Source organism: Clupea harengus, chromosome 8 (assembly GCF_900700415.2).
Source record: "Clupea harengus chromosome 8, Ch_v2.0.2, whole genome shotgun sequence".
Lineage (NCBI taxonomy): Eukaryota > Metazoa > Chordata > Actinopteri > Clupeiformes > Clupeidae > Clupea > Clupea harengus.
This window is the reverse complement of record NC_045159.1, coordinates 8,042,933-8,070,867: the sequence shown is the minus strand read 5'-3', so window position 1 is coordinate 8,070,867 and position 27,935 is coordinate 8,042,933. Positions and strand designations below refer to the sequence as shown.

At 41.4% G+C, this 27,935-nt stretch overlaps 3 protein-coding genes across 6 annotated transcripts in view; 1 reads left to right on the top strand and 2 right to left on the bottom strand.

The window, feature by feature from the left end:
* Positions 1-1,216, bottom strand: part of cltca (clathrin, heavy chain a (Hc)) — a 40,717-nt gene extending 39,501 nt beyond the window's left edge. Inside the window, exon 1 of one of the 3 annotated variants that reach the window (XM_012835762.3) lies at positions 810-1,216. In XM_012835762.3, the coding sequence (XP_012691216.2) occupies positions 810-851 (42 nt within the window). In that variant the 5' untranslated portion in view covers positions 852-1,216. The remainder of the gene's footprint in view (positions 1-809) is intronic. The other 2 variants (XM_031571727.2, XM_012835761.3) reach the window with 2 other exon arrangements.
* Positions 1,217-9,380: 8,164 nt separating this feature from the next.
* On the bottom strand, positions 9,381-19,705 carry cct8 (chaperonin containing TCP1, subunit 8 (theta)). 2 transcript variants are annotated; one of them, XM_042708442.1, is made up of 16 exons: positions 19,550-19,705; positions 18,584-18,674; positions 18,318-18,397; positions 18,017-18,166; positions 17,307-17,487; positions 16,917-16,978; positions 16,692-16,829; positions 15,617-15,795; positions 15,192-15,258; positions 14,940-15,027; positions 14,537-14,652; positions 14,242-14,313; positions 13,896-14,060; positions 11,230-11,349; positions 10,932-11,065; positions 9,381-9,641 (listed from the first exon to the last, which is right to left on the bottom strand). In XM_042708442.1, the coding sequence occupies exons 1-15, from the start codon at positions 19,607-19,609 to the stop codon at positions 10,958-10,960; spliced, it is 1,677 nt and encodes a 558-aa protein (XP_042564376.1). In that variant the 5' UTR covers positions 19,610-19,705; the 3' UTR covers positions 9,381-9,641; positions 10,932-10,957. The 2 variants fall into 2 exon arrangements, with proteins under 2 accessions (XP_042564376.1, XP_012691254.1); XM_012835800.3 differs by lacking the exon at positions 10,932-11,065.
* map3k7cl (map3k7 C-terminal like) lies at positions 19,701-27,915 on the top strand. The gene is made up of 5 exons (XM_012835755.3): positions 19,701-20,644; positions 20,932-21,014; positions 22,370-22,428; positions 24,628-24,743; positions 27,096-27,915. Exons 2-5 carry the CDS (start codon positions 20,939-20,941, stop codon positions 27,274-27,276), a joined length of 432 nt encoding a protein of 143 aa, XP_012691209.2. The 5' UTR covers positions 19,701-20,644; positions 20,932-20,938; the 3' UTR covers positions 27,277-27,915.
* Positions 27,916-27,935: the final 20 nt, after the last annotated feature.

The following is a 27,935-nucleotide window of genomic DNA, read 5'->3' as shown; positions in this document are numbered from 1 at the left end:
TTCATTGAGAGTGACGCTTCTCAGTCGTGTCTATACATGATGGTTAATACAACATAATTACTCAAATTACGAATATCTTCGAGGAAAGCATTACATTATCAACTCAAATAAGCTAAATCCATAAATGACGTTCACCTTTAGTGCCATCTACCAAGCTTACTCATTTTAGCTTACTAGCTAGCTATGTTATCTCACTTCTCGGCTACTTTTCAGATAGCCAGGTAGACAATTGCTCAATTACCTAAGGTTAACTCAATACTTTTCAGTTGGCCGAACAAGCAGCGCTAAAACACAAAGTTAACATGACTGTAAAGGAATATAGCCAATGTCCTAATATCAACTGGCTAACTAGCAAGCTAAAACAATCTGATTCGGAGGTCCCACCTACCGATAGCCAGCTAGCTATTTCTCGGTTAACTTTATGGTTAGCAGGGTACTTTGGCGTTAAGCTTCATAGACACATAGTAAGCCAGTTTGGTAACTACACGACAATACGATGACATACGGGAGCGGTCAATTATTTTGGAACAAACCACGTTTCTGTATCTACGTTATACGACCTGAGTTAGCTAATAATTTAGCATCGATTGTTAGCTGTCTGATGCCTTGCTAACTTCTAGCTAGCTTTCGCTTCCTTTGCCAAATGAAGGGAGGTCATTTCGTTAAGCTAGCAGAAGAGCTGTCCAAGTCGGCGTTCATACAGTGAAAGCAGTCTACAGTTACAAGCTAGACAAGTATTGGTCCGCACTGATTTTCGAAGAAATGTATTTAACAGACACTCATTTTTCCAACGCATCCTCATAACCTACCTGCAGGTGCTCCTGGAATCGGATAGGCAGGATCTGAGCCATGACGGTTCCTCTTCTCTCTCCTCCTAATTCGCCTAAAACTAGCTAACAAACTACTGCTTTCTCACTCAGATCCAAGCCGGGCAGCCTTGAGACGGCTTGTTGAGAGACCAAATAATTTGACAGAGGCTACTCTTGGGTAAATGTGATGACAGTTATCGCGCTATTCCGTAGGCCCGTTGGATGTGAACTAAGTGCTTCTTCCCCAGAATGACAAACAGCGGCCGCTGAATTGAACTCAAGAAACCTGCAATGGCGGCGGAAACTGTTCAGGGCGAGAAATATTCCGGAAATGGCACTATGTTTCAGTGGGGCGGAAGAATATCCACAATTAGATGGAAAAAAAGAGCTTAGATCGAAATTATGGTGTGTATAACATTTGAAACCGAAGGTTAATATTTCAAATAAAGCAATTCAATGTGTTTCCGGTGCGTTTGAAATATTATGGCTTCTGCTGGCAAGGTCAATGGAGATAAGTTGGGACTATTTCTTTGCGATTCGCCCTTTGATTTTTGCCACATCATTCGTCCTCGTGAGTTGACGTCAGTTCCTATGAGTATTTTTACTGTCGGTGTGTATCTCCTGCATGTTTCTAAGACCTGCATATGTGCTGTGATGGCCCATACAAAATAAGGTTAAAAAGAACAGGGGAAGAAAAGAAAAATGAACACAGACTACTATAGCATTAAGTGGTTTGAACGTGTAATGGGTTTTATATGGGAATGCTTTATTTAAAAGGCCAGCACTCCTGACATGCTGTTTTTACACACTTTTGAACTGGCCTGTAACAAATCAGTGTGTCTATGGAAAGAAAACATCTTAGGCCAACAGATTTTTAGCCTCGAACTAGGTCTACTACAAAGCAATGTCAATAATTAGATGCACAATTTGATACCTCATTAAACCTAGGTTGCTGTGTTTTAGTACAGTAAAGACAAACTCATCCAAGTTTGTGAACCCCATGTTTACAAATAAAGCATGATAATGTTTAGTATGTCAACTTATTTTCACAACAGTATTGAGCAGTTGCAGCACTCCATATTTCAACATATACAATAAGGAATGTCTAAAATAAAAAAATCTTGTGATTCATATTTTTCATACGAATCAATCTTTTTGTTTGCATGTTCTGTCACTAAATATAGGTTATACAACTTAAGTTTTTCTGTTACAACAGTGCAGGTAAATGTAATTCTTATGCCAATTCTTAAGATTTACATTATTCTAATAACTTCATAGTTGCAGGAACTAGTTGAAATGAAAGTCCAATCAATACTAGAATTGGAATCAATCCTAGACCCAGTTAGTCAAAGAATCATAACTGAATCGAATAGTGATTCAATCGTATCATGAGATGCCTGGTGATTCCCACCCCAAATATTCAGTATGTCTTAATAGTATTTTTTTTTTTTTAAACGTGGTATGTGGAGTATAATGATTTTCTGGGGTGGGTGCAATGGTGCTGGAGAGTTAGGTGTCCGAACTCTCTGACAAGGAGAGTGCTGGTGTTTCCCACACATTTCCCTCTTTTCCTGCCCATTGTTGGCTCAGTTTCCAGCTAGTCTTTTAGCTGGAATCCAACCATACTGCTTTTTCAGCAATATTACGCTGTAGTTCCTCTCTAACAGATGCAATGCAGCAATTCCAGGCTGAATTGAACCACACTTGTTAGCAATGGTTCAGCTGCCATTCTTGCTATGAATAGTGTTATCATGCCAGCATCAAAGTAAAAGAGTTTTCCCCACCTTAGAAACATATCAGTTGCAATATTTTGTAAAGGTCTCCAACTCCATAGACTCCACCAAACATAATGGACTTGGTCAGGGTTTTCCATTAGTACAGTGATTTGCTGACTAAAATAAATACACTTAATATGTGAGGTGTGCTTAATCAAATAAATGTCCCTGTTGTCAGGTTTGATTTCAGGAGGACTCTGGTAAAAATACACAAAATAGTTTCAAATAAAGTAACGGTGGTTTAGCACAGAGTTAAAGAATTTGTATATCGTCATTCAACATAATTTGCCATCTTTATGTCTTTCTTGTACAGTGAACAGAGTCACTTAAAAACATTAGTCTGTAGCCTCTGTTTGAATTACCACACCATACATACCATATTCTATACCTAGTGTCCAACCTGAGGTAAACCTTTATTTTCACATTTGAATTATTCTCATAATCTTTTTATAAACATATACGTGCGATCATCTTACATGGGAGAGACTGATTGATTTGTAGTTTAGTATTAGCATGACTTTTTGTATACATCATTTTACAAGAGAGAATTCAACTGAAGTGTAGACGGGGCTTTAGTAAGAATTTCAGTTAAGGGTGGGGTTGACATTTCCCTTATTTTGCTTGGTCAGGATCTGCAAGTGATGGATTCAGAGAAAGTGTACGGGGTGTGGTTAGGCTAGCAGAAACTGGACACTCAAAAAAAAATGCTACTTCAACTTCTTTAGTCTTTTCAGTACAAAGCATTACCGGCACTGAAGTTAAGCGTATTCATTGTAAATTTGAAAAGAAGTACATAGTCTGTAAAAGATCATAGTCTGTACAAGGGTTTCTCAACAAAAAGGAATTTTCAAATTAATTATTTTTTAATATTACAGGGGTCTATAGATATCATTAACATGTATGCATTGTTTGTATCACATGATGAATGTGTTAGTGCTGTTAAAATGTTGAAACAGAGCGTTTACCTATAGAATAAAACGTCTATGTGGTACATATGCCTATAAATTACTCTGTCACAGTAGGAGGAGGTGGCCCATTTTACTTCCTTGTGAATGATTGTTGACTGTGCAAACTCATCACATGAACTCAATGCAATGGATAATGGATTGGCCATGGCTAAGTTTGTGTGAAGAACTACATTTATGAGAGTAATACTGCTCTCTAGCGGTGAAGATGAAACATTACATATAAACTACCATTTGCTTCCAAAGACCCAGTTCTAACAGTGGTCATTCTGTATAAAGGTTAACAGTCTTCTTTGCATGTCATTATATTAGTGTTGTAACAAATTACATCTTGAGAGTCCTTATATCCTGCATTAAGCCTCTAAAATGAGCATATTCAGCTTCAACTGGAAATTAATTATTTTAAAAACTGCCAGTTGTGTCCATTCTCATTACAATTTGCTTTTATTCTGTTGAATATAAAGATTAATGTTTCCAGATTAACTGGGGTTTTGTTGTTTATATTGTACATGCACATTGTACATGTACAGTATATTTACAAAAGAATAAAAACACTGAACTTGAAAACAGGAGATCTTTTATTTTTATTCTCAGTTCTGGGAACAAACTGCTGCGATTTCAAACACACCAAAGACATTTTTGAGTACTCCTATTTTAATGAGGATCCGAGTAAACTGTTATAGCATCTATAACATGTATTAACTGCAGTTTATTCAATGTTACGTCATCCTGTCACGTAAAACGTTATGCCATGTTGTTGTGGTGCTACCAGCCATTTAAAAGTTGCATGACGTAGGGATGGGCATTTCAAGCAAGAATACTTCACTCCCTCCCTGCACGCATTCACACACAGAGACAGAATCATAAGCGACCTTATTCCCACTCACAGTGGATACAGATAAAACGACTTGACACAGAGTACTGCGAAGAATAGCCAGAGGAAGAATGACAGTGTCTCACGCTGGTGGAAGTTGACAACATCCATTGATTGTCACAAAATTGAATAAAGTCTTCTGAAACAGATATATGGTTTCTGTTTCGATAATATAGATAAATAGCTAGTAAAGGGATGGGCGTGAGTAACCTTACTCTATTTGGACGAGTATTTGGACCCATTGTCTGCGCCTCTCTGGGATTCAGGCCATGTTGAATCAGTAAACATAATCTCTTAATGCCTCAATGTTATCACTGGGTGCAGGCACAGCAGTAGCCAGTCTGTGTCTCAGGTTGTCCCCGGGTTCAACAAAAGGCTGATGAACTTCCCATACATTTCCTCATGGTCATCCTTTGGAAGGTCTGCTGACTCGACAAAAATCTCCACTGGTTGTGCAGGAAGACGGGACAGGACACAACCACTGGGGCAAAGGTTGACTTTGCCTATTTGTACAGACACAATCATGCTTGATGGAAGTTCCTACACAGGCCTCCTGAGTAGAACACAAGTCAGTTTTATGCATATTTAATTGTGAGCATATACATGAGCATATACACTTTGGCCGACATACATGTGTTATAATTTCTTTACCTCAAGGCCCTTGAAGAAGATCGATCTCCACTGGGTCTTCGTCATCCTAAGGCCGTTGCTTTTTCTAGGTGGCTGTTGTTTTTTTTGAATTGGCCTCCATCACCAATGATGTACCAGCCAGGTGGTGGATACAGCTGCTGCACATACACTGAGCTCCACCCGAGGACCCGGGCAGGGGCGGACTGGCCATCGGGGATACCGGGGAAATCCCCGGTGGGCCAACGGGGTTTGGGCCGGTCCAATACGGGCCCACCTCAGGGGCGTAACTATATGGGGCGCAGCAGGTGCGATTGCTCCTGGGCCCGTGGCTCTTGGGGGCCCGTAGTCGTGGGCCATAGACATATTTACGTCAATCTAAATAGTCTGAAGGCAGAATATGTGCGGGGGGGGCGTGGTGGCGGCGGTTAGTGATCCACCCTGACAATTTCACAGAGGGTATGTATCCAACAGTTTTGCATTTCCAAAAAAGAGGTGAACAGCAGGAATATTACCATTCAGCTGACAATATGGACCCCTGGGGTCATCCTCAATAAAGGGGAAACACAATGTAAACGACCTTATCGCTGTAGTTCACGCTTTACTTTTGCTAACATCACGAACCTGCAACCTTCTGTCTCATCACTAAACACCACTTACCTTCCTATCAGTTGAAATACGTACTTGTATACATGTAAGTAAAAAATAAATAAAATAAATATGGAGACTTTTGTATGTACAAAATTTGTATGTGGAGCCCATGTGGGTAGTAAATGGGCTGAAAAATGGGTCCTATATGGAATCATCCAAGGGTTCCATAGTGGCCCGTGTCAATTGTCCACGTGGTTCTCACACTTGGTGTTAGGTGGGCCCCATGTGGGCAGCATATGCAAGATTTTGGTCCCAGATTTAAGTTCTATGTGGGCAGTACATGGGGACAACATTGGCTGAAATATGGGTTGTAGGTGGATTTGCCCAAGGGTTCCATGTCAGCCCAATGCCAACTGCCCAATGGGTTTCATGTAGAATTAAACTGGGTATTAGATGGGGCCAGATTAGGCAACAAATGCAAGAATCATCTGGGCCCCATTTTTATTCAGCCATAACTTTCTCAAAACTGCTTAAACTGCAGATAGCCTTTTTGTTGCATTCTAGATGCCCAGTGGTCTCCTCTGTCTCTTGCCCTAGTGAGCCATTTCGATAGCACATGGGTCATCGTGTCTGTTCCCAGAGGTGCAGTCTGATCCGTTATGGTATAATTGTTACGGCCACATGTGTTGTGTTCTTTGTTTGTCACTTCCCTTCCCTTTTCTGTAGCTCCGCCCAGGTTGTGTTCCCCATGATTGCCAGATGAGATGCACCTGGCCAGGTGATCAAGCAGCAGATAAAGACTCCAGTTTCCTGCTGCAGGAGAGAGGCTTCTAGCTTGGGGACTGCTGCCTCTGCTGCCTCTGCTGCCTCTGCTGCCTCTGCTGCCTCTCCTGCCTCTCAGCCTCTCAGCCTGGGGTTTTGTTGTACAGCTATGTTTGTCTTGTAGTTGTTGAATGCTGTTGTATTAATAAATCCCATGGATTTGGTACTTTTACAGGTGTTTTTAGTAGTTGTTTTGGGTCAGTGGTGGACAGACCATTCGCGGAATGGTCTCTCGCGGTGGAGAGACCATTCCGACCTGACAGGAGATCTTGCCCCCTGGTTCAGACACCCAAGCACATACAGGTGCATCTCAATAAATTAGAATATCATCAAAAAGTTGATTTTATTTCAGTAATTCGATTCAAAAAGTGAAACTCATATATTATATAGATTCATTACACACAGACTGATATATTTCAAGTGTTCATTTCTTGTAATTTTGATGATTATAACTGACAGATAATGAAAACCAAAAATTCAGTATCTCAGAAAATTAGAATATTGTGAAAAAGTTCAATATTGAAGACTCATGGTGTCTCACTCTAATCAGCTAATTAACTCAAAACACCTTCAAAGGTGTCCTGAGCCTTTAAATGGTCTCTTAGTCTGGTTCAGTAGGCTACACAATCATGGGGAAGACTGCTGACTTGACAGTTGTCCAGAAGACGATCATTGACACCATGCACAAGGAGGGTAAGACACAAAAGGTCATTGCTAAAGAAGTTGGCTGTTCACAGAGTGCTGTATCCAAGCAGAATGTTTGGAAAGTTGAATGGAAGGAAAAAATGTGGTAGAAAAAGGTACACAAGCAACAGGGATAACTGCAGCCTTGAGATGATTGTGAAACGAAGCCCATTCAAGAATTTGGGGGAGATTCACAAGGAGTGGACTGCAGCTGGAGTCAGTGCTTCAAGAGCCACCACGCACAGACGTGTCCAGGACACGGGCTTCAACTGTCGCATTCCTTGTGTCAAGCCATTCTTGAACCAGAGACAACATCAGAGGCATCTTACCTGGGATAAGGACAAAAAGGACTGGACTGTATCTCAGTGGTCCAAAGTTCTCTTCTCAGATGAAAGTACATTTTGCATTTCCTTTGAAAATCAAGTTCCCAGAGTCTGGATGAAGAGAGGAGAGGCACAGAATCCAAGTTGCTTGAGGTCCAATGTAAAGGTTCCACAGTCAGTGATGGTTTGGGGTGCCATGTCATCTGCTGGTGTTGGTCCACTGTGTTTTCTCAGGTCCAAGGTCAGCGCAGCCGTCTACCAGGACGTTTTAGAGCACTTCATGCTTCCCTCTGCTGACCAGCTTTATGGAGATGCAGATTTCATTTACCAGCAGGACTTGGCACCTGCACACACTGCCAAAGGTACCAGTACCTGGTTTAAGGACCATGGTATCCCTGTGCTTGATTGGCCAGCAAACTCGCCTGACCTAAAACCCATACAGAATCTATGGAGTATTGTGAAGAGGAAGATGCGAGACACCAGACCCAACAACGCAGAAGAGCTGAAGGCCACTATCAGAGCAACCTGGGCTTCCATAACACCTCAGCAGTGCCACAGACTGATCGCCTCCATGCCACGCCGCACTGCTGCAGTAATTCAGGCAAAAGGAGCCCAGACCAAGTATTAAGTGCTGTACATGTTCATACTTTTCAGTAGTCCAACATTTCTGCGTTAAAAATCCTTTTGATTGGTCTTAAGTAATATTCTAATTTTCTGAGATACTGAATTTTGAGTTTTCTTTAGCTGTCAGTTATAATCATCAAAATTAAAAGAAATAAACACTTGAAATATATCAGTCTGTGTGTAATGAATCTATATAATATGAGTTTCACTTTTTGAATCGAATTACTGAAATAAATCAACTTTTTGATGATATTCTAATTTATTGAGATGCACCTGTATGTCGCTTAGGAATTGATGGTGCTCACTGCTACAACAGCAGACTTTGCTAGGTTGAAACGTCTTCGGGAGTGGTTACTACCCTGACGATGTATGTATGCAACCACTGTGGTGCTGGTTGTGTACACCAGCACGAGAGCTCCTTAAATATGACGAAATGTTTTAGAGAGAAAAGCACCGCATGCAACTTGAAGTTTATGTGGAACAGACTCTGGGCTGTTGACCACACTCCGTTCACCGTTTGTCCTCGAAAACAGCTCCCCAACCTGGCCTTGTTTGGCCTAATCTTTGTCTATATGACCAGTCATGCATTACCATAATGCAACATATTCATTATTTTTCTGCACTAATTTAAGATGTCTATGTTGCGTGCCACAATGGAAGATGACATACTCCAAAATGTGGTTCAAATGAGTACATAGACCATGGCTCATACTGTGGTGGTGGAAACTTGGCCAGACTTGGCTGCAAGTTTTTTTTTGACCCAACCTCAGAATGCTCATTGTAAGCTGTTGGGTTAATGGTCATGCTCATAACATTTTAACAATGAACAATTAAATGAATTGCAGAAAGAGGTCTGAAGACTTAGCAGCCCATTTTGACATCTCCAGCAGTGAACAAACACTACCTATGCAGTTTATACTTCCATTTTGAAACACTGTTCGTGCCCTATTGGGATGCAAACTTAATTTCAAGCATGTGTTCTGTGTGTGGTCATAAAGTTTCAAGATTTTAGATAATTTTATTATTTTTATCTTGCAACTACATGCCATCTGGTTATCTAGTCATTTTCCCACTGTCAAACTGGTATGCTCAAACAGTGGTCATCATCTTTCTTAGTGGAGCTGGGAAACCCAAAAACCTGCCAAGTAATGGAAGTACAATTTTTAACCAAATGTCTGAGTGAGAATTGTAAAGTGGAAATTTGGCTTAAATTCAGCAAATCAAACACAAGGCAAAAATGAACAAGAGTTGGAGTAGAGTAGGAGTACAGTGAGAACACGACAGCGTTGACATTCAAGTGCCTTTTATTGGGACCACTGAAAGCAGGCATCCATTATCTTTATGTGTACGCATGGCATTTGCTACAAAAAAAAAAAGAACAAACAAAGAAATATCATGTTTAACGATATTAAATATACAGTAAAAATGCAGGACAGCTAGTCAGTCACACACACATTGGGCTGTTTAAGACAGGCTCAATCATCCTCGTCCCAGTCCTTCTTGCCCTGTGGGGCTTTTGGACCTCCTGCAGGCTTTGCCATGATGATCTGCCAAGAGAGAAAGGAGAGGTATAAGACACTTTGCTGCTGATGCAAGATGAATGAAACTACCGGCAATTCCCTTTAGAAGTGGAGCATGTACACTCCCTTCTGTCCACTGTTTTTTTCCACACTGTCTGATAGCTTGAAATATTCTCAGAGGCAGCTTTCAAAAAAGCATCCAATCATTTGCATTATGGCGTTCAGACAGATATTCCCTACAACCAACAGCTTTAAAAAGCAAGAGGCAACCATATGTCTGATTAAAATCACACTAAATTCATAATATCTTCAAAGTGGCGTGAGCTCAAAACACCACAGTGTATCCCTTGACGCAGATGGAAGACTACCTGTGGAATAATAATAATAATAATAAAGAAACGCGTGCAGCATGCATTCACACCGTGCTTTAGTCCACCCCAAAAGTGTGAAGGCTTGGTTCATGTTCTCATTCCGTTTAGGATTTCACACTCAGGCATAATGACAAATGTTAGTTCGGTGACAGTCACATTTGAGTTATGAGTACCGTAATTTCCGGACTATTGAGCGCACCTGAATATAAGCCTCACCCACTGAATTTTTAAAATATAATTATTTTTAACATAAATAAGCCGCACATGTCTATAAGCCGCAGGTGCAGCCAGTTACGATAAGTGCACTGTTGCTTTAAGAGAGCACAGTTGCAAGAGTCAATCAGAAGCTAGAACGTTAGATTGAAGACAGTGAGATAGAAGAAAGACGCTAAGTTTGAAACCAATGAGCTAAAGAACTTGAAAAGACTGGATTTGTATTGTTGTAAACTGTTTTGAGTTGTGTTCTGTCTACGCCGGTAGACTGTGGTTATTTTGACATTAGTTAAGTTATTGAGATACTGAGAAATCGCGTGGAGCTAAGCATCCATGCGGCTGCATCCATGCTAGCATCCTAGCTCCACAAAGCCACCGTAAACACAAAGCCACCGTATACAGTCACAGGTATCATAATCCATAAATTAGCCGCGTCGTTGTTTAAGCCGCGAGGTTCAAAGCGTGGGAAAAAAGTAGCGGCTTATAGTCCGGAAATTACGGTAGTCACAACACAAATACAGCCTAGGATTTAAAATCTACTTAAAATGATTTTCTGTATTAAATTCAGTGTTTAAAACCACACACAATAATAAACAAGCTACTATTCACATTCTTCTGTACGTGACCAGAGAAACTCCAAACCGTGGGTTAACCATGCAGAGTGCTCCCATCCCCTAGTCCGCCCAAAACACACGCAGGTTAGGTGCACACTTCTAGCAGCAGACCAAACCACCTTATGTTTTTTTCCTGCTCTCTTTATTAATGACGGGTGTCAAATTTATCAGGCTCCTCGTCCCACTCATCTTTGTCCCAGTGGCCTCTCTGTTTGGGCGCTTTGGGGCCCCCTGCTGGCTTGGCCATAATGATCTGACACATCCAAACACATTCAAGTCTTAGAAATGACAGTGCATCAAAATCACAATTTACTGGTGTCTTCTGAGAAAAGAAAATTAGGATTGAGAGAAGGAAGACAGGTAACATATTGAAGGATATACACCAGGACGGAAAACAAATGACTGAAAACCACAAACCTGGTCGACCCGGAGAACAGTTATGGCAGCATTGGTGGCCAGTTTGATGCCCCAGTGTTTTACCACAAATGGATCTTGGATGCCAGCCTTCACCATATCAGTCACTGCAGCCCCCTCGGCCTAAGAGAAATGTAAAAGACCAAAGATAAGGCATAGGACAAGAAAAAAAAGTCACAATGTGAAATAAGTGAATTAAGCAGTGTAATATCGGGCAGGATTTAGAAGGGTTCTTAAATAAAAAACACAAATATTGAATTGAATTCCCTTTCATTACTCATATTTGGATACATTGTTTTGTTTCCATTTGCCTGCTCGCAATAAGTTTGCAAAATTAACTGCCTGCACTTCCTCCTGGAAGTTATTGCTAATCAACCTGAATGTTTGCAGGGAGGAGCCCCATCACTTGTGTACACCCCTTCAACCCCACTCAGCCTACCAGTACCAGAAACAGACAGGTGACTCACAGCAGACCTGCTGCAGTAACTCAAGTGTGAAAAGATGTCCCAGAAAATCTCCCTCTACCAAATATGGGTGCTGTGATGGGCCTAAATGCATGGGTATAGCCGAGCTGGCCAAAGCACAAATGGCACCTCAGAAGAATGAGCCGATCACTAGTGTCACCAGGGAATCTAGTCACTGTCCAATCACAGCCAATAGGGGGCCTTAAAAGCAAACGCTCATGAAATGCAAACACAGGGTGGCACGAAATCCACTTTATATTTTATTAAAATATTATAGGTACTTAAATATCCAGCCTCAAGCCTTAGCCAACAAACATCTTTCAGCCATGTGTAGTTAGAGACCACCATAATGGCAAGAGGTGCAACCTCCAACTGCTGCAGGAGACAGATGAGGTGAGGTCATCTATGTGGACGAATGCCCACTGCCTCAATTCACCTCTGCAGTGAGTGACGCCTACCCCTGCCCAGGGCATCAACATTGACACACAGAACGGACAGAGATATACATGTTGGAATTGGTTTTGTTTTTTACATTTTAGACAGACAAGCTGCTAGACTGACCAACTCATAACTAGCATGTGTCTGGTTTCAGCTGTGAGTCAGCACATGCCGACAGAACAGAAGGAGTTGCAACCCCGGCACTGTTACACCACAGGAGAATGACGTGACCAACCTGGGCACATTACGCCTGACCACCACTAAGGTGTCATCTGCTGAGTGTGCTGAACCCCACAAACATGGGGTTAATGTCAGCAACAGCTGGCCTTCAACCAAATGTGAGGAGACAGCTGCTTTGCTAAATAAGGTTGGACCCCTTAGCTTCGTGGGGAATTTCAATCGCCCTACTAATCTCCTTCATGACCGGCAAACCTTAAACTTGAGCCCAAACCTGAACAATGGACACCCATATACAGGTTAGAACAGTTTCCCCCTTTTTGTTAAATTCAGTACCTAGATTAATGACTGATAACTAACATTTACTTTGGTCTGTTTTCAGCTATGGGTAAAAGCACGTTTCAGCTTAAGACACCAGCACAAGGGCAGGAAGTGCAATCAGTCACTGCCACAGCTAGGTTGCCGGAGGAGATTGGATCCTTGTGGGAACGTTAAGTTTTCCTACTGATGTAATTCATGGTCTGCACAACACTAGGCTGAAGCCCGGCCCAAAGCCTGTCTCTCTGCCAGTGTGGACCATGTCAATTCCCAATGGGAAGTCATTTCCCAAAGCCAGATGGAGTTCCTCCACAACATGGCCTTCTACTTCAACCAGCTCAAGTACAGTTTTGAGCAGCCACTTAGTTTGGACGAGTTGCCATGTCTTCAAGAACTCAAGAGAAAGAAGGGCACACACACTCAGGATAGTATGGATGAGCCTCCACAAGAGATGCCTGCACGATTACACAGAAGACATTGTTCTCCCAGATGACACAGTAGAAAAACTCAGCCATGCACCCTCAAGAGAAGACACACTCAGGTGAGAACGGACGAGCCTACACAAACACACTGTTCTCCCAGATGGTGCGATGTATTCTCTCTAGACTCTACTACCACTAAGTTCACAGTCTGATGAATTCACATGCCTTTCACACTCTATGGACAGATCCAAATGAACAAAGATTACCTTTACTTCACATAGGTCTATGGCCATTATTCCTTAGGATCATATCTTGGATTATTCAGAATTTAAGTCTATGGACTCCCTGCTACCCAGACCCTCATACACCTTTGATCACTGATCGCAAAGCTTGTGAGATATGAACACCCTGGTCTATATCACTAAAATGTTAATATTACAAATTGTGTGTGTATAGAACATCTGTGGTATATTACATTTCTGTCTGTGCAAGCGTATCTTTTAATATTACATAGGATGACCTTTTCAGGTCTATGGGTGAGCACTTAGCCACACACAAAGGCCAAATGATCACCACACATGATAAACTATAACCTTAATGAAAAACAACAAGATGCAGTATGCCAATCCCTTTGAATCAGATCCCATCTCATCATTGCATTCCATGTGTATGGTAAGGAATAAAAGATTGAGCGTGGGACTACTCCATATGTATTGGAAGTAGGCTTGACGACACAGTTTAAGTTTGACCTTTTCTTAGGGTAAATTATTTTATTTCAGTTAACGGTGGTTTCAGAAACCATTTATGTTGGTCTTTAGTTTTGGTTTATGATAATAGCCCTGGCACGCACCTCTATGTCAATGCCCATGTTGCGGTTTCCCTCATGGTGACTGGCGTAGAGTTTAGAGATGATCTCGTTTCCCTTCACTCCGGAATTTTCGGCCAGAGCCCTGGGCACGATCTCAAAGGCCTCAGCAAACTTTTTAATGGCGTACTGTTCCAAACCTGGACACGACTGAAAGACACAGTAAACACAAAAACCTTAATTACCATCAATCCCCTGGCTTGGTTATATTAACATCTATTGACACAAACAAGTTACTGGGTTAAGAACATATTTTCACTGTTTATAAGTGGATCAGATGCCTTGAGCAGAGGTAGTGATGGCAAGTAAACTAAACTGACACGCTGCTTACCTCTCCATAGGACGTGATCTGTTTGGCCAGCTCAATCTCAGTGGCACCACCACCGGGCAACAAGCGTGCGTCCTGAAAGCAAAACATATGATTCATCATTTTAAATTGGGCTACTCATGTATGACAGCCAACACTGCTGAGCCATCAAAGATTTGTTGGGGAGGATAAATAAATTAATACAAATCTACAACCGTTGTATAAATCACAGTATGTCCATTTAAAAAAATGTAACATGATGTTCTACAACTAAAAGGATGTGATGCCGCATGATGTGGAGTTAAGAGGTACAGCTCACCCTGACTAGGGCCTTGAAGGTGTTCACTCCATCAGCAACAGCTCGCTCGATGTCATCCATCCGGTTATCCGTGGAGCCACGAATCACTACAGTGGCTATGGCACCCTCTTCTTTCTCTAAACAGACAAGATAGGCCAGAATTCAACACATTTGAAGTCAATTGCTGAGGACCCTCCTGTAAGCTTTAGGTTTGACTCTTTACATTACATAAAATGTTTGACATTACCACTGGCACCAACATTTGTCTTTACCATAAACCCTCAGGTTTAAGACAAATATCTCCCCTTTTTGGCCATTTTCTTACAATATTGTTCATATCATACTTCACAGAACAAGCAAAACAATGAATTGCTTTTTAACAGTCTCCCACTGAAAGGGACAGGAAGGGTGATTGGAGGCGTACCGTGTTTGAAGACAACCACTTGTGTGTCGCCCACTTCTGACAGATAGACACTGTCACAGCGCCCCATCTCCTCTGGTGTGGGCGCCGTCTGCAGGAAGAGTGACGGGTGAGTCTCAGACAACCCACTGGGTTTATCAAAAGCACATGATATATATAGAAAAAACACAAAACCCTACAAAGACAGAATTTCTCATTCTCATTCCACCTATAATGAGTTTTGGGGGTTTTGAATGTTGGGATTAAAAGACTTACCACTCTAGGCAGTGCAACTGCTCCAACCGTTTTGCATAGCCTTCTCAGGTCCCATTTAGAGTTAAGTCTATAGACAGAGGTGAAAAATGTTACCAGATCTTAACTGATGAGGTTTATCAAAAGTACTGTCCCAACAAGCTCAACAGAGAACAATGAACACATATAACTGACTGGTGGAAAGTACATTGAATTTACTGCACAGTAAAGTCAGTGGAGATCAACTACTAAATCCAAGTTTTTATTTCCTGAGCTCTAAATTCTGAACTGTTACAAGAAAGAAAGTAACCTACTTAGTGAAAGACAGTAACCTACTGTATTAGCTACTTAGACCGGTCATGGCATACCTAAGCACCAACCTTCCTCTGCCATATGTCAACATTAAATACTCCTAGAAATGATGACAGGATTGATGTAGACATCCTCACCTCACCACCATAAGGTTGTATTTGTTGGCATAGTGAAGTGCCATATCTGCCACCTTGCCCCCGGTCACCACCACATTCACCCCGGTGTCAGCAATGGCCTTCACATGGGCTTCCATCATGTCCTCCTCGCCCTTGCTGAAGCTCATCAGTTCATCTGCGTTCTTGATCAGTACTGTACCCTAAAGAGGACAGATCAGGGTTTCACCTAGAGTCTGACCGGAACAGGCCGATTTCGATAGTTGAGGATTTAAAAATCCGATAACGATCAGTCAATATTGTGTTTTTACAGAAGCAGAAAGATCCAACATTTAGCAGTTCTTGAAGAGCCCTGATCAAGATGTGACAATGTTGTTTAAATAATTATCTGGTAGCCTAAATGAAGGCTCTCGTTTATAGACAGTAAATTATATTTTCACTTGTCCAGTTTATGCCATTAGCTTACATCGGCCAATAATTCCGGCGAGCCGATTTATCGGTTGTGCTCCAATAAGAAATGACAAAGTACATGTTTTTTTTTTTAGGCTAACAGGCCTCTTAAGCATCTCATCACAAGGCCTTGGAATATAATGCCAAACCATAATACTCCTAAGCGAAAAAATTACCTTCACTTAAATGCTGCATCCTGTCGAGCATTCTGCCGCTTGTACAGTGTGTAGTGGCATTTATTGGTAGAAATGGAATATAGTATACATAACTATGTTTTAACTACAATTTGTTGCGTTTATGTTAGTTTAGAATGAACCCTTCGTATCTATATAGGGAGCGGGTCCTCTTGCATGGAGTCTGCCATGTTGCGCACAATGTTTCTACAGTAGCCTAGAACTGAAACCAAAACACTGGCTTGAGATAGGGCTTTCACATTTGACAGCCACCATAGGTACCCTCACGCACTTGTGGGTATTCAGCTGGCTGCAATTCAGCAACCTCACCACTAAAAATCACACAGTGTACCTTTAATCAAGCATAGTGCTGCTACACCCCGTCCTAGCCAGATGTTTTACACTGCAGTCATAAGACATGAACAACAAATCATAAGGCCCAGCATCAGTGGTCAAAAGTTAAAAGGTTCACTTACCTTAGTTTCTGTCACCATGCAGTCGAATGGACTTGAAAAGACTGCAATCTTGGCCTCTTTGACTGTTGTGACGTCTCCCTCGACTTCCTTCTTAAACACCATTCCATGAAGCACGGAAGAGGCATGGAGTCCACTGCCCTTGAATATCAAACATCAACACACAGGTCACAGGTCTGCAGAGCTAAATGCATGCATCATAGGCTCCATCAGAGATTCATCACTAACCAGAATCTTGCATGTTCTGACATTATCCACGTTGAAGCTGCCAGAGCCAGTGTAGATAGAAACTGTAAGAGCAATAAAATGTAGTCAATGGCTTGCAGTTTCTTAGAAGTCGTCAGCATTCTTATATTCTTACCGACAGTAAATGTAAAAGTATTCATTTTTTGACAACAAAAACGTAATATTCTACCTTTCAGAGCAACTTACTATTCAGTGCATGGATTCTTCATCATATCAACAAAATCAAACTAAATTAGTATAAGTAACTCTGGTTGCTAACCCTGTCTGCGGTCTACTAATTCTGCAGGAGTAATAATCTTCTTCTTCTTCTTTAATAAATTGATGCCCTCTTTTCCTTTCCATTTTCCTAGGAAATTGACGCGGCAGTCTTACCACAGGCCTCAGCGATGAGGTTGGCCAGGAAATCTTCATTGCCATACTGCTTGCTCATGACTGCCGTGCGAATCATGGCCGTGGCCACATTGATGTCGCCCATGTTGGTGGCTGAGGAGCTCACGCAGTCGGGTAAAATCTCCACTGCCTTCTTACACGCCATCTCGTAGCCTTCAATGACCTGCACGAGAGAAGAAATGCCTTGGATTTGGAGACTTGAGAACACCCAAAGTGCCTTGAATGCAAATCTCTTTGTGAAGGTGAAAGGAAAGTAGCCTCTATGTGGCACATGTATAACATGGATGAATGCAGACACACAGTATTAGTTCACATAAGACAAACTAGTTAACTAAATACTGCCTAAAATACAACAGCCCCAGTTACCAGTGGCTGTAAATGCATACGTATTTAATATAAAATAAAAATCAGTAAGTAGAGAAAATCAGCCAGTAAAAAATTCCACTTTCAGCATGCCAGGCCCTGCATTTTTAAAATACTCCAAGATACAGGCCTTTTTTTCAAACTTTGAAAACAAAATGCATAGCAAGCTGATCAACAGGACTACTTCCCTTCTCTACCATTTTCCATTTCTTCCCCAGAAACAAAGCCAAAATGACACACTTTCATCACTAAATCAAGCTTTTCTGTGGCGTGGGAGCAACTGTTCTCCAACTCATGGTTGGGCTCACATACTCCAGTATGACCTGTACCTCAGACACAGAGAGTCCCATCCTCAACAGGTCTTCTCCCTGTTCCAGGAGAGCTCCAGCAAACACCATGACAAAGTTGGTCCCCTCTCCAATCTCATCTTCCTGCATGGTGGATGCCATCACCAGCATCTTGGCTGCAGGGTGCTGAACCTGAAATGGACAAGTCCGTTGAAACTTACAAACATAGTATTCAGTTCACAAATTAATCTAAAGTGATGCCAACGGTTGGGAAATAAACTTGTCATGTTTTGTGTAATCACTGCATTAACTGTTCACTTCAATATGTGGTGAAACTGGTTACCTCAAGCTCTCTCAGGATGGTTGCAGCATCGTTAGTAACGAGAAGTTTCTCCAGGTGGTTGATGACCATCTTATTCATGCCTAAAACAGCCAAGTTTGGCAGCTAAGCAAGGTTGACAAAGCTCTGCTCACATCTTTCCAAGACAGTCATATATCTAGACATCAAACTCTGAACCAATATATCAATTTATTTGGTAAAACAATCTTAACATTTTAAGAGGCGTTAATAATAACGTAATGAGTAGACAGAGCTCTAAATTCACTCACCATTAGGTCCATAGGCAGTCCTTGTGGTCTGCGCCAGTTCTTTGCATGCTGTAATGTTCCGGTAAACTGCCTCCTCAAGTCCAGAATAGTGCTGAAATTGCACAAATACATTTACGTACATATTTATTTGCAATAAGGACTATAACAACTACAGCAATGCCGTAAAGTACAGGTAACGTTAGCATGTATTAGGTGTTCAACCATCATACGGCCAACGCCTTAACTAGCTTATTTAAGTTAAATCTAAATCCATCAAAGAGAGAAAAATAGATACAAGATGGAGTATTCGTGGAGTTTGTGCAACTGCTGCCTCGTTTGATAACTTAAATAAAACCTCTAGTTAGATATCTAACGAAAAAATGTCGCAGTAAAATAATGTCACCTGGTTGTCATTTTAAGAAAGAGATCTGCTAGCTACGCCCATGTTCATTCAATTAACTATGATTCTTTTGTCTAAGATTGGCATGATGCAAGGGTCATAATATAGCGCAACTTGGCGGCAAATATCAAGTACAGTTACCGTGACCATTTCGCTAAAACTTAAAAATAACTACGTGATGACACCCTACCACCCAGTGGCAATTGTTAGCAATCATTGTCCCAGCTAACGTCTACTTAATGCTACTTCGCTAGCCGCTAGCATGATTATACATGCAGTTTCAAGATAACTCCGTTATCTGATAATTAATTGACATCTAAGTATCAAAAGACAGTGCTTCAAAATAGGGCGTGGACGTCTTTAAATGGTATGCATTTCCAATTGCTTTAGGCAATCACATGTTGATAAAAGAGTGAACAAAAGACAACGATGCTCGCCTATGCACTTTGCGGCCTAGCTAACTAGCCCGCTAACGTTATATTCTAGAGACTTCCACATGACAGTAAAAAAGCTAACACTCACTCCCTGCTAGGTACCGGTACGTTTCCCTCAAAAGTCAGACAAATTATCAGTATTCATTAATTTACCTTGGCACCATCCTTTAACATCTGAGCGAAGCCCGGGGCCTTAGGTACGTGAAGAGCCATTTTTGTAGATTAATAGCCCCTAAACCAGAAAACGTTACTGATGCTGTGTGAGCTTTACCACAAGACGCACATGCAGCTCAAGGAAGAGAGACCAGACCACATTCATCGATAGACAAAATACGGATTTAATTTCAGGGTGGCTAGTAGAATATCGAAATAATCGATAAAAAACAATCCTCTCCTAAACCAATCCTGCATCTACAGAAAGGTACATTTGTTTTCGACTGTTTCATGTATTCGACTGTTATATATAATCTATAATATATAAAATACGTATTTTACAGAATTAAGATATTGATTAAGTAATATGCAATGATTACCATAATAGTACCAATTGCAACACACTGCGCGAACTAAAACTCATCATAATAATGTTCTTTTAAGGATGCCTATACCAGCAGTTACAGGGATAAATACAGACCCAGAAAAAAGTAAGCCAGCCTTTCCTCAAGCAATTAGCAGGGCCTCTTTCTGGGCAACTGCATCACTGCACAGTTATTCCAGTATGTGTCACTCAAAGCTGATTGGCGCTATGGACATTTTTCATGCCTAAAGTCATGCCATCTGAGTCATTTAATTGGTACCCGACGGACAAGGGTATAGAAGTAGCATTCCAATATTGTCGGCCCCTTATTGTCGTGTTGTACCTTAGCAGACACACATTTGGTCTGTAGGCTATGAATTCCTCTGCATCCACGGAGCCTGCGTGGGCATTTTGAAAACTCAGAGAGTAATGGCTGCTACTGTCTGAGCTTTATAAATATAAATCCATATTTATATTTATATATATTTATATTTATAAAAGCTGCACCACAACGCACGACAGAAAAACTTCACCCACGGATTTGTGGTTAGGAGATAATAGGTAGGCGAAAGTTTGGACCAGTCACGTCTCTGCGACACATCACGGAAGACAAAGCCAAGACAACAAGAAACGTTTCTAAGGACTTACACTGTAGCCAAAAGCAAACAATAGACCATCTAAAACGACGTTTCCAGCTACGAAATTCTTTTCATCTAAGCTTGTGTTGTCAGGTAAGATTGCGTTTGCGCCATCTTGTAAATTTACTATGACTTGCTTGGCTTTGTTCATGCTGAGAACTTGCTCACCATTCAATTTTGCATGCTCTATAATGTAAGACTTGCATGGTATACTTATTTTAAAAAGATACAATGTATGGTAACTCAATTCAATTATTCCTCAGTAAAGTCTTATGTCTATCCCTCATGCTGGACAGTCACTATTTGATTAATCCAAACGTGTCTCTGAGGGGAAATGTATTTGTCAGATTTTGTTTGGAAACGATCACTTTCTTTGTCAGGGAATAAATGATCACCTCAGCAAGACGAGTCTCTCCAGATAAACCTGAAGTTAGAATCTCCTTCAGTCTCGACAGCACCTCAGGTAACGGTCAATGTTTTCAACACATTCGATTACTTACTACAGTAACATCTTTTAAGATCTAAAATTGTGTTATTTGTTCTGTCTCCTCCTCTCACCGAGTAACATCACATGCACGTCATTCCCCGCACCAAAACAGCAACTAGCAAAATCCACCACGAGCCCACTAATGCCGTATCAATTTAACTTTTGTCATTCTTCTCGGCGGGACAGGTGCTCTCTCTATTTCTGTAGACCTCTGGCATCTTAAAAACAACGTATCTACCTAGCCACACAGTCAACAGCGCTGTCAGAGTGTTTTACAGCTATTCAGGCAAATAACTGGAAGGCAGCTGCAGCTCTGTCTCAGCAGCATCAGGTTTCCCCTTTAATACCACACTGGTGCGTGATTCACTTGTTTGCTTTTAGAACACTGGCCTATATTTAAAAGCGTTTAACGCCCCCCCCCTTCTGCCCCCTCTTTCTCTTGCCCCTCATGCATGCATTGTGTTATTAGTGTCATGGTATTGCAGTGGCTGGGTTTGCTCTTTTCAGCCTTTTAACCAGTTTGATCCTGAGGGATTCTTTTTTTCCAGAGGATATGTTTAGATCTGTAAAAGTACAACAATGGTTCACAAGTATTCTGTGCAATATTGTTTTTCTGTAGGCTAGTCTTTGTTCCAATGTATATTGCAATGTAGTTACACATACGTAAATGTTCTGAAAGTGCAGACATGTTGAGGGAATAACTAACATTTATATTTATTTGTAAACTTTGCCTTGTTGATGAATGTGCCTCCCCCTAATACGGGGCCACAAATAACAGCTTACATCAGTGGATTCTGGACATGTGTATGAGAACTCCGCATGGAATAGCTGACATGATAGCCATTAACACTGACAGCCTGTCTGTCAGTTATCTCACGGACATAAGCACTGACAACCTGTCCATTAGTCATCTCATGGATATTCCCGACTTTGTTCACTTGTCCCCTTGTCCCCTATCATATTGTACATAGCTGATAATGCATAGTAATATTAGAAAATGTTTCTTTTTCTGTGGTCTCTCTATAAGGTTCAGTGAATTGCCAAAAAAGTCATAAATCAATACTTGATCAATTTCAAGTCTTGATGGATTAAAAAATCATGTAATTTAGTTGTTTCCTGATGAAGACGTTGTCTTCAAAGGCAAGTTGCCCAAAGGAATCTTAAAACACCTAAGCTTACATGCACATATAGTGGTGTCACTTTCTAGTTACGCAAATGCAGGCATAATCCACCTCGTGAAAGGGATGAAAATGTCATCACCCTGACTTTAAAATTAAATGCATGAACATGATTCCTGTAACCTTCTCGCCCTACTTTTCTGTTCTCTCCAGGGTTAAATGATGCAGAAGAAGCCCGCCCAGCCTTTCCCGACCTTGAAAAGCGTCTTCAGGTAACCTGTCAAAGCGGTTTGTACGATATGTGGTAGAGATTTCTGACCTACAAACCACATGATTGTGCCATGGGTTATAATTCATTTGAATCTCTGCTTGTTTTTAAAGAACTTTTCTTTTTAAACTGTTGTTATTACAGTGAAAACAATTGCAACTTAATGTGAACACATGTGGCACATGTTATGGAGATACAAGGATAAGTCTCGTCTGTCAGGCCGGTGGTCTGCTTGGCTATTGATAGTGCAGGAGACTGGAAATAGTCTTGCCTGCTTGCGCAACCTGGTGCAATAGCCTGTTCCCGCTCGTAAGATTCATGGGGAAATGACTTGAAAGTGTCCAGGGGGAGGAAGGAGAGGGGGCACTGTTTTAGCCTATCTGTATGGCTTGTGATTGATATGTCCCAGTATCATAAACATAATGATCTCAGGCTACTTTTAGAGAGCCACTCAACTCTTTGTTGCTGTTGTTTTTAGCTCTGGATTACTGAAAGGACACCCTTCAGGGTATTTATTCTTCAATGTTATAACCTTACAGTGTTGCATTGCTGTGATGTTACAGATGTTCAGACTGAAGTTCTTTACTCTGGACTGCTATTTTCACTGATAGATAATGTAACTCTTCTAAGAGTGCAGTGGTGTTTCTGGACCATTTCAAGTTGTTATGTATCCTGGAGAAACTGTAAAAATGGCATTACCAGGGAGATAGTGGGGATGGATCAGATTGGGAACTTGAGGGGTAGGACATGGATTTGTTTTTTTACTCAAGCCTCCCCTTCAAGTTTTGAATGAATGAATGAATGAATGAGTAAATTACACTGTGCCCAACCCAACAGAACTGACTGTTGTCTATGTGTCCACCTGTTCAATGTTATTATATACAATGCTGTGACTGTATCACAGGGGGGCAGTAAAGTGCTTATGATTCCAGACTGGCTTTGCCAGTACGTGGGTGCTGACCAAGCACAGAATTTTCGTTGTCATGTTGATATTTTTATCTCCAGAGGTTTCAGTCAGGAGTAACAAATGCTGAGACAGCAGACCTTCTGCTTGTAAGAACCTTGATTAGAGATCTTTCATAAGGTTAATGTGGAGTTAACACATTTCACCTTCCTGATTTTCCACTGCCGGTGACAACAAAACAACTTGTTTTAAATGTTTCAATTTTTTTTAGGCAGCGGTAGATATCTGAAGAACAGACACACTCACGCCAGCGATAGAAGCAATGGCAGATGAAAATGACTTGAAGCGTTGAGACCTTTGGTCGGCTTAGCTGGGAGGACTGAGTCTCATTAACCACAGAGGGGTTTAACTCCTAACCAAAACCCACAAAATATGTGTCAAGTCATGCTGTCACAAAGCATGTTTTCTTCTATTCAAAAAGCCAGTTTGAAAGCATTGCTTTGAAGAGTTTCCATTTGGGTGTGTATCTCTTCCGCATGTCTGTAAGTTCCTTCCCATAAAGCAATATTTTTTTATGGCTAATAAGATCCTGATGATGAGTCACGCTCAGTTTATGTTTTATAGTAACCCCAGACAACCTCAGAGCACACATAATCAGTTACATGGATCGAACAGGCTACAGAGCAACGGGTATCTGATTAAAGCAATCTGATCAGCTCTACAGAGCTGAAATGAAGCGGGAGGGGAAAAAAGGAATTAGATATGAGGAAAGCAGTCTGATGTGGAAATCTCTCTGAGTTTGCCATGACTCATTGCGAAAGCAGAAGTCCAGATGGACCAAACTAAAAAGAATGGCCATTCACACAGCGAGGCCTCATGAGTCACAGTGATCTTGTTTACCCTCAGTCTTGTTTCTTACAGATTTAGACTTGTATGAATTCAGCAGGGTTATGAATGACAATTATGTCCAAGGGAAGACCTTCTTTTTAAGATGGTCTGTAAAATACAAATATACGGCACATTTTTGTGGTGATTGAGTACTGTCTGTGAAAACATTCAGTGCTGTGACACTGGTGGTATAGATTTGGGATTATACCACATTGCTCCATCATATGTCCAACACGGACTCTTTAAAAGTATACCAGACAATGGTAAGGTGGAGGTTGTGACCAGAGAATCCTAATTTTTACTGCACCTTGACCCCTCATGAATATTTATTTATATTTCCTTCATTTATATTTCCAAGAAAATCTCTCCATTTTTCCTCAATGCTATATTTTTTTCTCTTCCTGTTACCAGCCAGTACTGCCATGTCAGTCTTTGAAGGAGTCTGTCCAAGTCTACAAGGACCATTGCAAGATGGCCAAAGAATTCCGGCAAGTCAAAATCGATATCGCTCAGCTTGAGGACAGAAAGTAAGTTGGATATTAGGAATGGGCGAAAGGTTTTGTTATGCGCCTGCTGGACCGGTGTCCTCTGGAAAACATTTGCTCTGTATGTCACAGGGACATGACGTGCTGATTTTGGCAGATGTTTGGAATGTTTGCCTTTTTCGATGTTTGATTTAGTGTTTTGCTGGATGTTTTCAATATTATCTCTCGAAATCTGGGTCGGGGTTTCTGATGAAGTTTAACTATGGAAGCACTCTGTCCATCACCCTCCAAATCACATACCATAGAGTTTCCTTCAGGTGGAGGGAGCAGCAGCGCAACGGCAGCGTTGGTGTCCCTTACCAAATTGTGCCCACGAGAACCTAGGTTTGAGTCGAGATTTACCTTCAGTTGATGTTAAAGCTTTAGGCAGTTGCATCCAGGCCCAGACCTCCTCTCTCGGGACATATTTTGAAGATGGGAAGTGAGGCATTTTGAGAGTTACCATTATACTGATCGCACCACACTTACACTAACAGAGAAAGGTGCCTTTCGGTTTTGCTTCAATGAGTATCAGAACAAGCTCATCTGTTTTCTTGCCTATTTTGAAATCAAGTGCTCGCTGAAACATAACTGGTGAGGTCATCACACAGGCTTACAGTTGTCATGGGACAGTACAACAAGCATACACACAGCCAAACATTAACGGACAAGGCGCTAGCAGTGAGAGCAGATATCCTCCCGCCAATTTCTCAATTCAGTATATATATAATGTAGATAGATAGATAGACACACTACTAATCTCCCTTTACAGTTATGTAATGTGATACATGTGTTGTGTGTTTGTGGGCAACATTCCACAATGAATGATCAGGGGATTTCCTTACAGATCATACTTGAATGGCATTGTGACGTACAATACCTGTTGTTATCTGTCACTGGGAGCACACACACACACTGTGTATTATTGCTAAAAGGATCATGGATAATGGTCGGCTGTAAGTTTAACAGAGGTTAACAAAAATCAGATTAAGCGGAACTGTCAGTGATTCCTTCCCTTCAGCTTGGGTAATGTAATTTTAGCTGCAAAGTTTTGTGCAATTGTATTTTATGATTAAAAAGTGCTGGTGGAAGTCTGGCTCAGCCGACAGACAAAAATAATTCTGTGTACTTCCCTTTTCTTTTGTCCTTTCTGGATCCATGTAGCTAATGTGTGTGTGTGTGTGTGTGTGTGTGTGTGTGTGTGTGTGTGTGTGTGTGTGTGTGTGTGTGTGTGTGTACTTGCTCTATAAAAAACACAGATGATCAGCCTTTTATGGTAAAAACCCTACAGCCTTCACGAATATAAAAATTATACAGAGTTATGATCCCTTACACGGATACGCATTTGTACAGTGCTTCTTCACCACTATTTGAAATAAGTTGTTAGTTTCGCCTGCTCTCATATATGAGTAGAAATAAAATTGAATTGTCGTTTCTCTGTCAGTGTAATGCTGGACAAGGGTCATTGGCAAAAACTGTGACAAATGAAAAGTGGTGCGAAACTCTCTGCTTTCACGAATATGTAGATATCAGTGGCCAGCTGAAGAGCCATATGACCATGGCAGTTCCACTGAAGCTTTGGCAATGCAGAGAAAGAGGAAATGGCCCTGCCAACTGAGAGCAACTGGTTTATCCCGCAAGATAGCACGTCACACATTTTTTTCCCCAGTTCCACAAAGCGTTGAATGGAAAATGTCTCTAAAGGAAGACCTGTAGCTGTAGCTCAACTCCACAAGCAGTGCTCTCACCACCAAGTCCAAACGCCTCACGTGGGGGGAGCTGCACAGACTGGCCTCACGCCACATGAGGTCACCTCTCAAAGCTTTGTTTACATGAGGCTGAGCTGAGAGAACGTACACAGCCTAATACTCTGGTGTGGAAGTTGGTGTGTCAACTCCAGACCTGACATGGCAGTGAAGTTGCAGTTTGGTGTAAGAGCACAAGAGTCATAAGAGTCCGCTGATAATAATTGTTCCAGGGAGGTGGATACCCATTTATACCATGTTAACGGCTGTGTTAACTGCAGCTTTTGTTTCATAAGGTTGCCTACATACAGTATCTTTTTTTTTTTTTTTTTTTAATGTGTTCAACCGATTTCTATCTATCTGTCTATCTATCTACCTATCTATTTATCTGTTTACCAATACTATATATACATTATTTATTTCCATTTTGGTCTTGGGACCCAACATTTGCTGGGTTTGTCTGTGAGAGCAATTTCTTCTAGAATGGACCCATTGCAGCCTTTGAAAGGCAAACTACCAAAACACACTGTGGTGAAAACAGCCCACAGAAATTCACTAACTCGTAGTAATCCAACAACAACTGCATCTACATATTATTTGTTCTTTGCAGGAAAGATCTAATAGCAGAGCTGGTGGAGGATGACGGAGTGACCGTAGAGATCGCCCGGCTCAATGAAGAGTTCCGAGTTCTAGCCGAGGAGAACCGCACCTTGATCACAGTCTACATGGAGCGAGCCAGGCAGTTGGAAACATTGCGGGGGGTCAGTCAAAAGAGACAGGGGTCGTCGTGACCCCAGACCTCCACACGTCACTGAGCTGAGGGGTCAGTCTGCTTAGGGACTTGTGGAGGCTCACTGTGGAGGCGGTGTGGTCCAAACTGCATTATCTGTGGCTGTTACTCTGGCCTTGTTCCAGTGCATACGTTTTGTGACAACTGGGAAACCTATCCTGTCTTTATCATGTCTGATCATTTTTTTGACTAAGGCCTTCTGCCAGCCCAGTGCAACCCAGGACTTGTTTCTGACAGCATTGCTTTAGATTTCATGTATTTCTTCCAAAATAATGCTGTTCTACTTTTTCTCTGATACCCAATGGCCTGATATTAACTTCAATTCAGAATTTGTTACTGATCCATAATGGAAGAAATGCCTGTAAGAGTCAAAAGGATTTGACTGGTTAATACAGATATAATGTCAAAGGCATATCAATGTACAACTGAGAAAAACACCATACTTTCTTTTCTTTTACACCATTAAGGCATTGACTGAGGAGATTCCAATCACAGTCCATTCACTGTACTTGTTCTGAATACCATAACGTACTCCGCTCTGTGCAGGCCAACATCCTGCTGCAGGTGTTTTTGTTCTGGTGCTAAGCATATATTCAATGAATTCTCAAATAAATGTTCAATAAAAAGTTGTATTCTCCAACCAGATGTCTTGGAAGGGAT

Bases quoted from the DNA above. Each gene is read 5' to 3' on its own strand.
- cct8 (XM_042708442.1), bottom strand. From the start codon at position 19,609: ATGGCTCTTCACGTACCTAAGGCCCCGGGCTTCGCTCAGATGTTAAAG. The intron at 15,259-15,616 runs GTGAGGATGTCT...CTCTGTCTATAG, and splicing joins TACAACCTTATGGTGGTGAG to ACTTAACTCTAAATGGGACC. The intron at 14,314-14,536 runs GTGAGCTGTACC...TTTTGCTTTCAG, and splicing joins CCTTCAAGGCCCTAGTCAGG to GACGCACGCTTGTTGCCCGG.
- map3k7cl (XM_012835755.3), top strand. From the start codon at position 20,939: ATGATCACCTCAGCAAGACGAGTCTCTCCAGATAAACCTGAAGTTAGA. The intron at 21,015-22,369 runs GTAACGGTCAAT...TGTTCTCTCCAG, and splicing joins CAGTCTCGACAGCACCTCAG to GGTTAAATGATGCAGAAGAA. The intron at 22,429-24,627 runs GTAACCTGTCAA...TCCTGTTACCAG, and splicing joins ACCTTGAAAAGCGTCTTCAG to CCAGTACTGCCATGTCAGTC.